Raw genomic sequence first — 16,171 nt, 5'->3', positions numbered from 1 at the left:
AGCTACCATTATATAATTAACTTATACTATGTATATATTCTAGAAGAAGCATAATCAATCAATCCTGATGTTTTGATGAATTGAATAAAAGATCTAGTTCAACCAGAAGACCCATCGTTAGAATTCATATCACCGCGGTTGTGTTGAAGATTTTGTTGAAACGAAACCAGAGTTGGACCGAAGTACTCAATGAAAGTGGTGTTATTAGAACCACGAATCGCTTCATGTACGTTTCGACCATTTGATTTCACAATGTTAGAAGTACCACATTGTCTTGGCTGTGTTTGATAAAATATTTTGGAGACAACCAATTCGCCTTCTTTTTCATCTTCATTGTTGCCCAAATGATATTGATGCATAACCCAATTTGTTTTTTCGGGCTTTTTTAGCTTCCCATAGTTAGCGTAAAGCACAAGTATCTTTTTGTAGCCTTTAACTTTATTTTGCATAAGAACTGGTCTAGTTTTGCCTGTTTTATGCCATCTAGTCTCGCTTCCATCAACTTCGCTATGGACCTTTCTTCGTTTCCTAGTTCCGGTTGTGTACGCTTTTGATGGTCTATGAAAGAAATGTCTAACCAACCCGTCTTTCCTTACTCCTACGTATTTATTAGTAAATGATCGAATTAGTACAATTTATTTCATAATGAAACCTGCTAGTATAGTATAGTAAGATACTGTATATATTTGAGAACTTTAGTTGAATATTTAACAAATGTTAGTTTTGCCTTATCAGGGCCGTCTCAACAATTCGAAGGCCCAAGACGAAAATAAAAATGGGCCCTTGTACGCGGAAATCCCATAAACATGAGTAAAGATGTGTGAGCTTGAGAACTGGGCTTGAAAAGAGGGAAAAAAGAGGCCCTATATATTATATAGACTAATACTCATAAGTTAACTTACTATTTTTTTGATTAAATTTATTGAGCACATTATTTTTACTTACTTAGCTATATATATATATATATATATATTATATATATATATATATATATATATATATATATATATATATATATACATTAAAAATTTTGGGCCCTTCAAAAATTTTGGGCCCTAGACGATCGCCTATCTTGCCTATGTCCAAAGACGCCACTGTGCCTTATACTGAATATTCAAAGTATAATTAATTAAATTTATTTTTTGAGAATAATAATTAAGGATAAATTAAATATTTAAATTATACTCCCTCCGTCACATATTAATAGTCCACAGACAAAAAAAGAAAAAAAAAAGAAAAAAAACAGTTAAAGAAATGCCATAAGATTATTGTACTTTAAGTTTACTATTCAGTTTTACCCTAACATTTTCTTTCTCCCTTAATCATATTTACATACATTAAGGCATAATAGAACTTAAACTTCTTATTATTTTCTATTTATGGAACCGGACTATTAATTTGTGACATCTCAAAATGGAATACTCGACTTTATGTTTACTTTTCAGTTTTACCATTACATTTTCTTTCTCACTTAATCATATCCACATATATTAAGGGCATAATAGAACTTAAACTTCATATTATTTTTTATTTATGAAAATGGACTATTAATTTAGGACATCTCAAAATAGAATACTCGACTATTAATATATGGGACGGAGGGAGTAATTAGCATGAAGAAGGGAACAATTATTATGGACAAAATTACACGAATAATCCTTGTGTTTGCAAAATACTTTATGGATAGTTCAAACTTTATTTTTTTCACCTTAATAATCTACGTCATTATTAGTAAATGACTGTATTAGTATAATGAAACCTGCTATTATATTATATATATATATATATATATATATATATATATATATATATATATATATATATATATATATATGGGCAAATGGCCCGAAAGGGTAACTTATGTTGTCAAATTTGACAATCAAGGTAACCCCCAATTTGCCTAAGCCCGAAAAGGACTCTATTTTAATTTTTGCTCGCTAAAAGGACTGCGTGTTTGAAAATTTTAAAATTGGGGTAATCTTCGTCAAATTCATTAACAATCGTTAGTTAAAAATACACATTTGATCCCTGAAGTTTGTTAAAGATTTTCACCATACTCCTCATCATCATCCTCATTAATATCAACACCACCACCATAATCCTCCACAAATCACGTTCAATTTGCAGATCTGTAACATCATATTCATCTGCAAATCAGATCTAAATTCGTACACAAGTTGTAACATCACTGTCGAAAATTAAAATAGAGAATCGATGATGAACAGAAGCATGAACCTTCATGAACAATTTGAAAATTAAAATTTCAGTTTGATGCGTTTCTGTTCTCGATCTCTTCATGAAAAACATTTCAAATCATCCAAATAACACTCGTTGATCATTATTTCCATCAGAAACATCATATAATTCGTGAATTTGAAGAAGTCCAAAACAGTTAACTTTTTACTCCGAACTTTGACCTTCGAATTCGAGCTCGATTCTTCACGTTAGGACCTTTAAAATTGCAGATAGCATCACATAATGATTTAGAACACATCTAAAGTTTTACATTTCCTCAAATCGTTCCAGATTGATTCGGAGACCAAATCATCTTGACTTTTCACATTTTTTGGATTTTGAAGATATAGATCGAATAAAAAAAATATAAAAATGTGGAAAGGTTAGAAATCATTTAGTGATAATATCCTCAAAATTTTTAGACCTTAACTCTTCTTATTCATCGAGTTATTAGTTTTTCTTGTTTTTGAAAAAGCCTCACTGAAATCGATTGATTTTGCTCGATTTGGAATGGTTTGGGGAAAACTAAGATTGTAGAAGTGTTTATCGCTATCATGTGCTGCTATCTGCAACTTTTTATTTATTTAGGTCGAGATTTAAGCAGTTTTTCATGTCCACCACTGTGAACCACCGCCTGCCGCCACAAAGCTTCTGCCGGAATCTGCAAAAGCTGCCGACCTTGAGGTAATTACGCTATTGGTCCTTTAATTTTCAAACAAGTGCAAAGATATGATAATCTTTCATTTAGAATGTTGGTTATAATTTTTAAAAAACTTCAGGGACCAAATGTGTATTTTTAACTAACGATTGTTAATGAATTTGACGAAGATTACCCCAATTTTAAAATTTTCAAACACGTAGTCCTTTTAGCGAGCAAAAATTAAAATAGAGTCCCTTTTGGGCTTAGGCAAATTGGGAGTTACCTTGATTGTCAAATTTGACAACATAGGTTACCCTTTCGGGCCATTTGCCATATATATATATATATATATATATATATATATATATATATATATATATATATATATATATATATATATATATATATATATATATATATATATATGTTAAAATACAATGCAAATTTATTTGGTATTATAAAATAATATGGAATTAGTAGATATATATATGTAAAATATCTAGATATTAATATGTATAAGAAAATATCTAGATATTAGAATATGAAAGAAAAATCTAGAAATTGAAAATGTAAAAGAAAAATCTAGATATTTGTAGGTTGTAGAAATATCTAGATATTTATATATCTATGAAAATATCTAGCTTCTAGAAACTTCCATGGAGTAGTATAAATATAGGTGATGGGTTCATTTGTGAAGGTGTGAGTATGTGAAGTCAAGTTGTGAAAAGAGTGAGTTGAGAAGTAGAGAAGAAGTAAGAAGTGAGAAGAGTGTGAGTAGAGAAGAAAAACTTGTAAGTAAGTAATATTGTAATTGTATTTTGTATTAATAAAAGTGTTCTTTGTTAAGTTTCCCTGTTAAGCCTTAGTTTGTGTTTAAGTTCTTAGTGCACTTGTGTTGTTCTTATTATATGGTCGGCTCTACCGCCTAAGTGATACATGGTTGGTTATACCGCCTAAATGATATATGGTCGACACTGTCGCCTAAGTACTATTGTGCACTAAGAATTCATAAAATTAAAGGCTAACCAACATCAACGTGTTGGTCTAGTGAGTGAGTATAACCTAGGTCCTCTATAGTGGGTGTGTTGGGATCATCGTCGAAGCTTCCAACAATTGGTATCAGAGCGGGTCGTTCGGGACCATTGCTAGTGGAGGTACTCATCGGTAAACGTTGGACGTTTACATCGTCTTGTTAACACCAAGGCCCTAAGGGAGATTCTGTCAGAGCACAGTTAGGAACTGTGAAATCTCATTGGTCTGGGACCAAGCTTATTGGACGTTGGATGTCATGATGGCAGATCTTGCAAGTACGAGCAGTGGAATCAAGAGTCTCAATAACCACAACTATGGTTATTGGCGGACTTGCATAGAATCCTACCTACAAGGACAGGATTTATGGGAAATAGTTGCTGGCAGTGACACAACGCCTCCACCGAAAGAAAATGTCGAAGCCTTGAGAAAATGGAACATCAAGGCCGGGAAGGCTTTATTTATATTGAAGACTACAATCGAGGAGGATCTATTGGAGCACATCCGTGACAAGAAAACACCAAAGGCAGCTTGGGAAACTTTTAAAAAATTATTTTTAAAGAAGAATGAAGCACGCCTCCAGCTCTTGGAAAATGAACTCACAGGTATCTCACAAGGAAGTCTATCTATTTATCAATATTTCACCAAGGTGAAATCTATTTGTCGTGAGATATCTCAATTTGCTCCTGAAGAGAAAGTGAGTGATGCAAGGATGAAGAGAATTATCATCCATGGCTTAAGGTCCGAGTATAATGGATTTATAGCCGCTGTGAGAGGATGGCCTACTCAACCATCATTAATAGAGCTGGAGAATTTATTGGCTAATCAAGAGGCATTAGCCAAGCAGATGAATGAAGTAACCATAAAAGATGGAGAAGATGCACTCTTCACCAATAAGAAGAAAGCAACATCTCGAAGACAAGAGGCGATGAAAGAAAGTAAGACATATGGGTGGATGGGTCACCCAAAATCAAAAGGTAACACTTCAGGGGGAGCTCAACAAGGAAGAAGAGATCATCGCCAACAATACAGGGAAAATGATAAGAGAAAGAATGGTGAATGCTTCAATTGTGGCAAGAAGGGTCATTTTGCTCGAGATTGTAGATTCCCCAGAAGGAGAACTTTCGAAGGAAATGTGGCCGCCGCAAGAGATGAGAAGAAAGAGGTCACATTCGAAGCAACCATTAATGAGGAAACATGAGATGCAGAAGTTGGACTCTCTGTTGAAGTTGACATAGATGATCAAGCTCTTACAATAACTTTAAAGTCAAAAATAAACTACAAAGATGATTGGATCATCGATTCTGGGTGCTCAAATCATATGACCAACGATGGGATGAAGCTGCAAGAAATGGAGGATTATAAAGGAAAGAGAGTCATGTTGATAGCCGATAATTCAAGGTTATCTATTTCTCACATTGGAAAGACAATAATTCCAAGTGAAGGTGGATCTCATAAGCTCCAACTCGAGAAGGTGTATCTTGTCCCTGACCTAAAGAAGAATTTACTATCAGTACCACAATTGACAGCAGAAGGGAATTATGTGCTCTTTGGACCAGAAGATGTGTCCGTATTCAAGAGAGTAAAGGTGGTTGGCAATCCAGTTATGCATGGAAGAAGAATAAAATCGGTCTATGTATTATCTGCTGAAACAGCTTATGTGGATAAGACTCGAAAGAATGAGACGGCTGATCTGTGGCATGAACGTCTTGAGCATGTGGGATATAATAAGTTAAAGGAGATGATGGTGAAACGCATAGTAAATGGGCTTCCTCAAATTGATATCCGAACAGATACAATATGTGCTGGATGTCAATTTGGCAAAGCTCACCAATTGCCATTCAAGGAGTCAGCGCATCAGTCCAAGACACCACTAGAGCTCATACACTCAGATGTCTTCGGCCCAGTGAAACAAACATCACTTGGAGGTATGAAATATATGGTGACATTCATTGATGACTTCTCAAGATATGTGTGGGTTTACTTCATGAAGGAGAAGTCGGAGACTTTTCTGAAGTTTAAAGAGTTCAAGAATAAGGTAGAAAGTAAGCTCAATACTAAGATTCGATGCTTACGCACAGATAATGGAGGAGAATATTTATCAACCGAGTTCAATATCTATCTTGAGAAGCACAAGATTAGAAGGCAATTAACTTGCCCTAATACTCCACAACAGAATGGAGTGGCAGAACGTAAGAATCGTCATCTTGCTGAAACCTGTCGAAGTATGCTTCATGGTAAGAATGTACCAGGAAGATTTTGGGCCGAATGTATGAGGACTGCTTCATACGTGATTAACAGACTCCCACAAACAAAGTTGGGATATATTTCACTATATGAAAGATTATGGAAGATCAAGCTAACCGTCAACCATCTCAAGGTTTTTGGATGTGTATGCTACGTCTTCGTACCAGATCATCTACGAAGCAAATTTGATAAGAAGGCAATTCGGTGCATTTTTGTCGGTTATGATGAATCAAGAAAAGGATGGAGATGTTGTGATTCAAATACTGGAAAGTGTCATACTTCAAGAAATGTGGTATTTGATGAAGCTTCTTCATGGTGGTCACCTCAAAAGATAGAGCTTCCAGAATCTCATGGATTAGAAGAAGTTCCAGAAGAGAAAGAAGAACATAAAGAGCACATATCGGATCCAATTAAAGAAGGAGATGAATCGTACTCTAAGGAAACGAGTCCATGGAAAACTTGGGTGCATCAATCTATATCCGAAGAGGTTCGTCCAAGACAAATGGATGCCGAGGAGCATGTGCAAGAATTACGGAGATCAACAAGGCTGAGGCAACCTAATCCGAGGTATGACAATGCTGCTCATGTGGATGAATCAATACCTATTGAGCCTTCCACTTATGAAGAAGCAGCACAAAGTCAAGAATGGCAGAAAGCGATGGAAGAAGAAATTAATGCACTAAAAGAAAACCAGACATGGAGTTTAGTTCCAAAGCCAAAAGATGTAAAACCAATATCTTGTAAATGGGTTTACAAGGTGAAGACTCGATCAGATGGCTCCATTGAAAGGTATAAAGCTCGACTTGTTGCTAGAGGTTTTTCTCAACAATATGGGCTGGATTATGAAGAAACGTTTAGTCCAGTGGCGAAGATCACAACAATTCGAGCTCTATTAGCTTTAGCCGCTAGCAAATCTTAGAAGCTGTGGCAGATGGATGTCAAGAACACTTTCTTACATGGAGAACTTGACAAAGACATTTATATGGAGCAACCAAGAGGCTTTGAGAACAAGTTCCATCCTAACCATGTCTGCAAATTAAAGAAAGCACTATACGGCTTGAAGCAGGCTCCAAGAGCTTGGTACGGGAAGATTGGCGAGTTCTTGGTACAAAGTAGTTTCACAGTTGCTCCTTCAGATTCTAGTTTATTTGTGAAACAAGATCAATAAAAACTAGCCATAGTGCTAGTATATGTGGATGACTTAATCATCACGGGAGATCACTATGAGGAGATCCAAAGAACAAGAGAGAATATGTCTATCAGATTTCATATGAAGGAGCTTGGAGAACTCAAACATTTTCTTGGACTCGAAATAGAGCATAAAAGAGAAGGATTATTTCTGGGACAACAGAAATATGCGCGAGATCTTTTACAAAAGTACGGAATGCTTAATTGCAAACCTATCTCAACTCTGATGGATCCGAATACAAAACTACGAGCAGATGAAAGAAAAAGTCTTCAAGATGTTACCATGTATCGAAAGATGGTCGGAAGTCTTATTTATCTCACACTAAGCCAGCCAGACATATCTTTTGCAGTTGGAGTGATTAGTCGATACATGAGCAATCCGAAGAAGCCTCACCTTGATGTTGTACGACGCATCTTAAGGTATGTTAAAGGCACTATTAACTTTGGCCTTTTATACAAGAAAACAAAAGAATGTCATGTGACTGGATATTGTGATGCCGATTATGCTGGAGACTATGATACACGACGATCAACAACTGGATACATGTTTAGTATTGGATCAGGAGTAATATCATGGTGCAGCAAGAGACAACCAACTGTATCCTAATCAAGCACTGAAGCAGAATATCGATCGGCAGCATCAACAACACAAGAAATTACTTGGTTGAAGCAACTAATGGAAGATCTTCATCAATCAACAGATTATCAAGTAAAACTTTTCTGCGATAATCTATCAGCTATTCGATTAGCAGAGAATCCAGTCTTCCATGCAAGAACAAAACATATAGAAGTGCACTATCACTATGTTCTCGAGAAGGTCCTTGAAGGGGAAATTAAGATGATGCCAACAAAGACAGATGAACAGGTTGCTGATATATTCACCAAGAGCCTAAGTAAACCGAAGTTTACAAAATTCAGAGAAGCACTTGGAATGGTCTGCAAGACATCGTTGGAAGAAAATTTTCATTAAGGGAGAGTGTTAAAATACAATGCAAATTTGGTATTATAAAATAATATGGAATTAGTAGATGTATATATGTAAAATATCTAGATATTAATATGTATAAGAAAATATCTAGATATTAGAATATGAAAGAAAAATCTAGAAATTGAAATGTAAAAGAAAAATCTAGATATTTGTAGGTTGTAGAAATATCTAGATATTTATATATCCATGGAAATACTTAGCTTCTAGAAACTTCCATGGAGTAGTATAAATATAGGTGATGAGTTCATTTGTGAAGGTGTGAGTATGTGAAGTCAAGTTGTGAAAAGAGTGAGTTGAGAAGTAGAGAAGAAGTAAGAAGTGAGAAGAGTCTGAGTAGAGAAGAAAAGCTTGTAAGTAAGTAATATTGTAATTGTATTTTGTATTAATAAAAGTGTTCTTTGTTAAGTTTTCCGGTTAAGCCTTAGTTTGTGTTTAAGTTCTTAGTGCACTTGTGTTGTTCTTATTATATGGTCGGCTCTGCCGCCTAAGTGATACATGGTCGGTTATACCGCCTAAATGATATATGATCGACACTGTCGCCTAAGTACTATTGTGCACTAAGAATTCATAAAATTAAAGGCTAACCAACATCAACGTGTTGGTCTAGTGAGTGAGTATAACCTAGGTCTTTTATACTGGGTGTGTTGGGCTGTGACGATCGCTCCAAATCCATATGGACGAACACGTCATTCATTGATTTCATTGCGAGGTATTTGACCTCTATATGATACGTTTTGTAAACATTGCATTCTTTTGAAAAGGCACACCATAAATGAATATTTAAATCAAAGGTTTTCGACATCTGATGATTTCTACATATAGACAATCACCATAAATAATAGTTTACAACATCATTTCTGTTGACAATGCAGTCAAAATAAGATACATGGTGATGATTTGGTAAATGCAACGTCTCCTTGAAAAATATGTCATGCAAGACTCCATGCACATAGCTTGTTTAACATCTAAGCAAACAGCGGAAGACTTCTAGGAAACCTGAGAATAAACATGCTAACAAGTGTCAACACAAAGGTTGGTGAGTTCATAGTTTTAATGTTGCTCATAATCTGTATATAAAGGTGGATCACAAGATTTCAGTTGTTTAATCCAGAAACGTTTATCAATAGATTCTACATAACAGAGCACCCTGGTAACTAAACTTTAACGCTTATATAATTTGTACCCTTTGTATAATCATCTTAATAATACACGCAAACCAACGTGTACGCTTCTCAAATAGCATACGTCCGTTAAAAGGCTAGCGCTCTAGCTCGGACGGGGATGTCAAGCCCTATGGATCCATATACTACTACTCGCGCCCACCAGTTCTTATAACTGGCAGTTACTAGTTACCAAAGCTAAGGGATTTCCGGTTCAAACTCAGTGTAGAATTTAGTATGTACTTGTATCCATTGCGTTTAAAATAAAGTGCATGTATTCTCAGCCCAAAAATATAATTTGAAAAAGGGATCATATGAAACTCACTATTTAATATTGATATACAATATTGTAGAAAAGCACGTAGACGCATCGGAGATGATAAACACGAGGTTTGATTCACAAAAATACCCTCGAACATTACCCATAATTTCCTTGGCAATAACCCATATTTTCCTTAGCTCTAGCTCGCTTGGAAACACGTTTTGAAAATTACTTGGACAGCACTCCGTCGTAATATTTTATGTACATTATTATTTTTGTATCGCAAAAATAATAACATTAATAATAAAAATAATAAGATTAATAATAATCTTAATAATAATAATAATAATAATAATAATAATAATAATAATAATAATAATAATAATAATAATAATAATAATAATAAATAATATTACGGAGTATATCTATATTTGTGTATGTGTGTGATTATCTCGAGCCAAAAACTGCAATTTATAGAACCTGGCCTGAAATCTGGAGTCATGCGACTCGCATGGAAATGGCCTTCTGGCCATGCGACTCGCATGAGGACCAGGGACAGCTCACATTGTTTTGTATTTTAGTTTGTCGACATATTTAAATATAATATATATTATATTTAATTTATATAATTATTTATATATTATATTATATTTACGTGCATAGTTAACTTGTAACTTTTGTTCCGATAAGTCGTACGTTGTTACTTGACTTATGTCCCGGTTCCGGTTTCTCGAATGTCCTTTCGTACGCTGAGAAAACTTGCATTTTACATTTCGTGACTCGTACCTTTGTTAAAATATAGCCTTAAATTATTCCTAAACTATACCACTCAAAGTATATCTTAAACTTTCGAGTATTTTGGTCATTTACTTCTATAAATCATCGTCTCACTATTTGTTAAAATACATTTTTAAAATAGTGGTTACTGTAGCAAAGTTACTGTAGCAAAGTCAATTTTTACTGTAGCAATTCACTGTAGCAAAGTCAATTTTACTGTAGCAAATAGTGATTTTCGAAAATACTGTAGCATTTTGGGTACTGTAGCAATTTGAAAATACTTTATCAAATTAGTGTTTTACTGGTTCATCTTAAACGTTTTAGTTAACTTATCTAAATATCAATCAAATCAATAATCGAATGTTACTATCGTTTACTAAATAACTTGAAATCATATATATTCAATTAGATATATAAACCAATAAGTTTAATGTACGGTATTATGCAATGAAAACTTTGTTACGTTTTCAAGTTATAGTATATATATGTATCTATTTACATATAATTGTTCGCGAATCGTTGAGAAAATCGAAGGGTACTTGAATAGTTCAAAAATTTTGAGATTCAGTTTTACAGACTTTGTTTATCGTGTCGAAATCATTAATCCTTTAAAGATTAAGTTTAAATTTAGTCGCAAATTTTCGGGTCATTACATGGGCTCATCGTCGAAGCTTCCAATATATATATATATATATATATATATATATATATATATATATATATATATATATATATATATATATATATATATATATATATATATATATATATATATATATATATATATATATACTTTGAGAACATTTGTTGAGTTTCTAAAATGTTTGACAAGTATTAGTTTTGTCTTACACAAAGTATTCAAAGTAACTTTAACTAAATTTGTGTACCGAGTGTAATAAATAAAGTTAATTAGATATGTAAATGATATTTAGTACGAAGTATGTAGTTCTCTTTCTAAGAAAATAATTATTTTGGACAAAACCGATAGTCCTTATAGTTTGTAAAATATTTCATGGATAATTCAAACCTGATTTTTTCACCTTGATAGTCCATAAAATTGCACGTTTTGCGTGGATATCTAAATTTGTGACGTACGTTAATTTCCTCGGTTATCTTTAGTCTTGTGTAAGGCACACGAGCGTATTTTCATCATTTGGCCTATCTTCTTCTCCTTTACTCTCTTAATTCGGTTTGACCTTTCTTCTTTTACTCTTTTAATTCATTTTTACTCTCTTAATTCATTTGACATTTCTACTTCTTCGTCTTAGATACATAGTAGGTAAATATCTTATTATTTGTCATTGGCTGGTGTATGTTGATGTTAGGTAACGTGATTTGTGGATGCAATATTTTAGACTATTTGTTATCTATTGCAAGTGAATTTGTTTTGTTAACGTTGTCCAACGGATCATTACACGCTTTCTTGATAAGAACAAAATCAGAGTTGAATATCTAGTGTTTTTTATATTTTGGCTTTAGGGTTAAAGATGAATCAGATCTAAAAAATTTGAGAAGTGGAGGGAGAGGATAAAATTTTGTAAATTAATTTAAAGTTAGGGTTTTAATATTAAGATGTTATATATTTGACTTTCGGGATAAGGTTGAAAATGAAGGTGGATCTAGTGTTAATTTATTGAGCCGACAAAGATGAGAATAAAATAGAGGAAGAGGATGAAGTGTTTTATGTAAAGGATGGATTTACCCTCACATGCTTCAAATACTTGGAATTAACAGAGAAAATTAACGAACGTCAAAAATTTGGACTATCCTCGCAAAACATGCAAACTTCTGGACTATCCAGGTGAAAAAAGCAAATTTGAAATATCCATTAAATATTTTGCAAACCACGAAGACTATCTGTGAAATTTTGTCATTTTGTAACAAATATAAATATATATAAATATAAATAAATATATAAATATAATAAGGTGAACCAAGATTGTGGGAGGAAAGGAGTAGAAGTACTATACAAATTTGAGATTAGTTTATAAAACAGAATCCATATCGTTGTTGATTGAAGATTGCTGTAAGTATACATTCCTATTTTAAATTGAAACTAATATGGTATGTTGATTGTTTATTGACGGATCGGCTCGTGAATGGTTCTTGGAATTGGTTCTGGGTGCGTGAATCTTTGAGTAGTAGAAATGAGGCTCTGTTAAGCACCATGCTTGCTGAGCTTCAAGCGGTTCATTTGGAGTATCATGATGATTCTTGGTATTGGTCTTTTGCGCCGGATGATTGTTTCTCAGTTAACGTCACAAGAGCTAAAGTCGATGACATCACGCTACCATCTCTATCTCCTTCTACGAGCTGGAACAAAGCTATTCTGCGTAAAGTTAATATTTTTTTTATGGCGTGTAGGTGTGGACAGGTTGCCTACAAGGTTAAACCTTTCGAGTCGCGAGTTAGAGATTAACAACATTCTGTGTCCGGTGTGCATTCAGGAGGTGGATCGATTGCAACATGCCTGTTTATAATTCTTGGTCGGATTGGATGCTCTAGTTCGAACATTGGAGCGGTTCAGAGGAAGTTAAGACTAAGGTGTCTGTCATTGTCGCAGCGTGCACATGGATGTTATGGAGATTCAGGAATGGGATCGTGTTTAATAATCCTTCGGTGAAAGAATTTGAGATTTTTGACTCTATTTGTATTTTTTCTTATTATTGGATTAGATATAGGAGAAAATGTAACTTATCTTGGATTTTCTTGGAACGTTAATCCGTTGTAAGTGGTAGGGGTGGCCCTTCTAGAATCTTGCTAGAGGGTCGGTTGGGTATAAAATTTTGGCCGTTCAAAAAAAAAAATATGGTATACAACAACTCCAAAACATGTTTATTTTATTAATAATATAAATATAAATGAGTGAAGTTCTTTAATATCCTTTAAACAAGTGTACACACATACTTAATATACTCCGTAGCAAATAACTTTTTTTGACTTAAAAAAACAAATACTTCAAAATTACATTGGTGATAATTTCACCAAAGTTTTTGATAAATCTATCACACTAAGCTTGTATGCACAATTAGTGAATTTATCCAAAACTTATTATAATCACCGCCTATTGATACAATGACATATATAGTGAATTTATCCAAAACTTATTATAATCACCGCCTAATTTACAAGGAAAATGAGGTGTATTACTAACCCAGATGCTCAAGATAGATTGTGATGAGTAAAACAAATTCCATTTCCATTTGTACATATATAATAGCTAGGTAAGATAGATTGTAGGTTTGTCGTTATATATAATTAAAATTATTCAAAACCTGTCGATATATACCTGGCAATTTCTCAGGATGAGTATAACAAATTCCATTTTCTCCTTCAAGTGTTCGTATGAACTCATCGATTAAAGGATGCAACTTATGGGCATCTAGACGCACCTTCGCTTCCAAATGCTCAAGAAGTTCTTGATCACTTGGATCAAACTTCACTCCAGCCGGCAACCCTGGAAGATCGTGAATTCGAGCCTGCAACGTATATACATTATACGGAGCACATTCAAATTGAGAGCCTGCAACGTATGCTCAAGAAGTTGCTTGTTCTTGGCTTATGACTGTTTGGTCTGGTTTTTTAGTTGTGAGGCTTTTCTCATAACAATTTTTTAGACGTTCATGTATATCATTTTATGTTAATATTATTCACCGGGTATCACCCTTTACCCAAAAAAAATTGAGAGCTAGGTGAATATATTAAAAGTTAAAAGTGTCTACAATAATTATAGAAATTAAACCAAACCTTCACACTGCACTTAATCCGATGGCCACAAGAAGGACAAGGCATCGTTTTGTTATTATCCTCGTTGTTTTTATCGTTACAAGATGAGACTTTCCTTACGATAACTCCAGGTTCCTCGCTACAGTCGTGGCACCAAGTCATCGGTCACGGTTCTTGTAGTTTTTGATAGAAGATTGAAGAATAATGTAAAGGGTGAAAACAAGAAAGCAAAGGTGGTTGTGAGAATTGTAATAATATATGTAGCATGTGAAGGTGAGGTGATGCATATATCCTATTTGATCTTGTGAACTTGGGAAGCTAGGTATATTATTCTTTATATGTTTGCCATCTCTTAATGCTTCCTACTGTTTTGTAGATTGTTACATTTCACCTATTATATACCTATTTTATGGTAAGCAAGCTCAATCCAATTATGTAGAAATAGAAATATAATGAAACCATGATATGATAACACGTATTTAATTTGTTTTGTACATGCATCATATATATATATATATATATATATATATATATATATATATATATATATATATATATATATATATATATATATATATATATATATATATATATATATATATATATATATATATATATATATATATAGGCAGGTTCAAACGAGAATCACAAAAAATGTGAGAACTGCGAGAACTTTTGAATTTCATAGTTTTCATGCATTTATATGCAACAAATTACATGCAAATGTTAATAAATGTTCATATCATTAACAAACTTATGTTCATTATTAAATTGTTGATTATATAAAGTGTTCACATGTTACACAAGCATGTATGCACATGTGAACAGAAAACTATATATTTGATTCTATATGTAAAATATACGTTTTTCAAACTATTTTATGTCCATTCTTACTCTCTATTAACATTTATGGGTGATTCAATCTATTCACATGTGAAAATCTTAGTAAATTAATAGTTCTCGCGGTTTTCGCCTTTTTTGTGATTCTCGTTTGAACTTTTGGCTATATATATATATATATATATATATATATATATATTGAGAGTTAGTGACTTCTACTTGTTAAGTTGGTAATTTGGTATTCATTATAATGTGGATGGTAGAGGGTCGAAAATGAATAACTTGGATGTCAAGTTTTGTACCAAAATATATGCTGATATCCATGTTGCAGGAAACACTTTATTAAATAAATACAAATTTGGGTCTTCATATATGATTAGTTACTCTTCAATCCTTCAATTTCAAGATTATTAATAGATACTTACATCAAAATATAATAGAAGATGCCATGAACTTAACTACCATATAAAGAGTTACTCCGTATTTATTTATTTATGTTTATAACATGCAATTAAATTCATATAAATAGATAAAGAATGTTTGTGTCATATGTCATTTCATATCATGTGATGAAATTTTAATTGTGTATTTTTGGTGTAGAAAAAAATTGGCTATTCTAAAAGAAATCTTATACTCACAGAAAAATATAATGATGTATAATATTATATGCATCAACAATACTATTTTATATATGTAAACTTTAAAAAACATCTATCTTTACTTAAACTTTTGATAATTATAATAATAATATTTTTATAAATGAAAATAAAAATACACACATCTTAATGAAGTCAAATGATAATTATATAATACATGAGGGACTTACATGTAAACAATATAATCACAGTAAATAAAATAAATAACATTCAATCCAAAACGAATGATTATTATTTAATTATTAATAGCAATTTTAAAATGATACGGAGTAAAAGAAAAGTAAAAAAAGTATTTGAGTACAGATGGGGCAACCAGGCGTCGCTCTTGTTTTCTCTCTCCATACACTTCTGTTGGAATGTCACCTTGAAGTATACACGAAGCCAAAACTTTAACAAAATAATAATACTGATTACGTACATAAT

General features: G+C 32.9%; 1 protein-coding gene across 1 annotated transcript in view; it reads right to left on the bottom strand.

The window, feature by feature from the left end:
• LOC139856664 (NAC domain-containing protein 73) overlaps positions 1 to 14,414 on the bottom strand; it is a 14,420-nt gene extending 6 nt beyond the window's left edge. The window contains exons 1-3 of the mRNA XM_071845490.1: positions 14,274 to 14,414; positions 13,816 to 14,005; positions 1 to 598 (exon numbers count right to left, since the gene is read on the bottom strand). The exon at positions 1 to 598 is cut by the window's left edge and continues 6 nt beyond it. Coding sequence (XP_071701591.1) covers positions 99 to 598; positions 13,816 to 14,005; positions 14,274 to 14,414 — 831 coding nt within the window. The 3' untranslated portion in view covers positions 1 to 98. The remainder of the gene's footprint in view (positions 599 to 13,815; positions 14,006 to 14,273) is intronic.
• Positions 14,415 to 16,171: the final 1,757 nt, after the last annotated feature.

Source organism: Rutidosis leptorrhynchoides, chromosome 1 (assembly GCF_046630445.1).
Source record: "Rutidosis leptorrhynchoides isolate AG116_Rl617_1_P2 chromosome 1, CSIRO_AGI_Rlap_v1, whole genome shotgun sequence".
NCBI classification, from domain to species: domain Eukaryota; kingdom Viridiplantae; phylum Streptophyta; class Magnoliopsida; order Asterales; family Asteraceae; genus Rutidosis; species Rutidosis leptorrhynchoides.
Note: the sequence above shows the minus strand (reverse complement) of the source record. Positions and strands in the feature narration are given on the sequence as shown.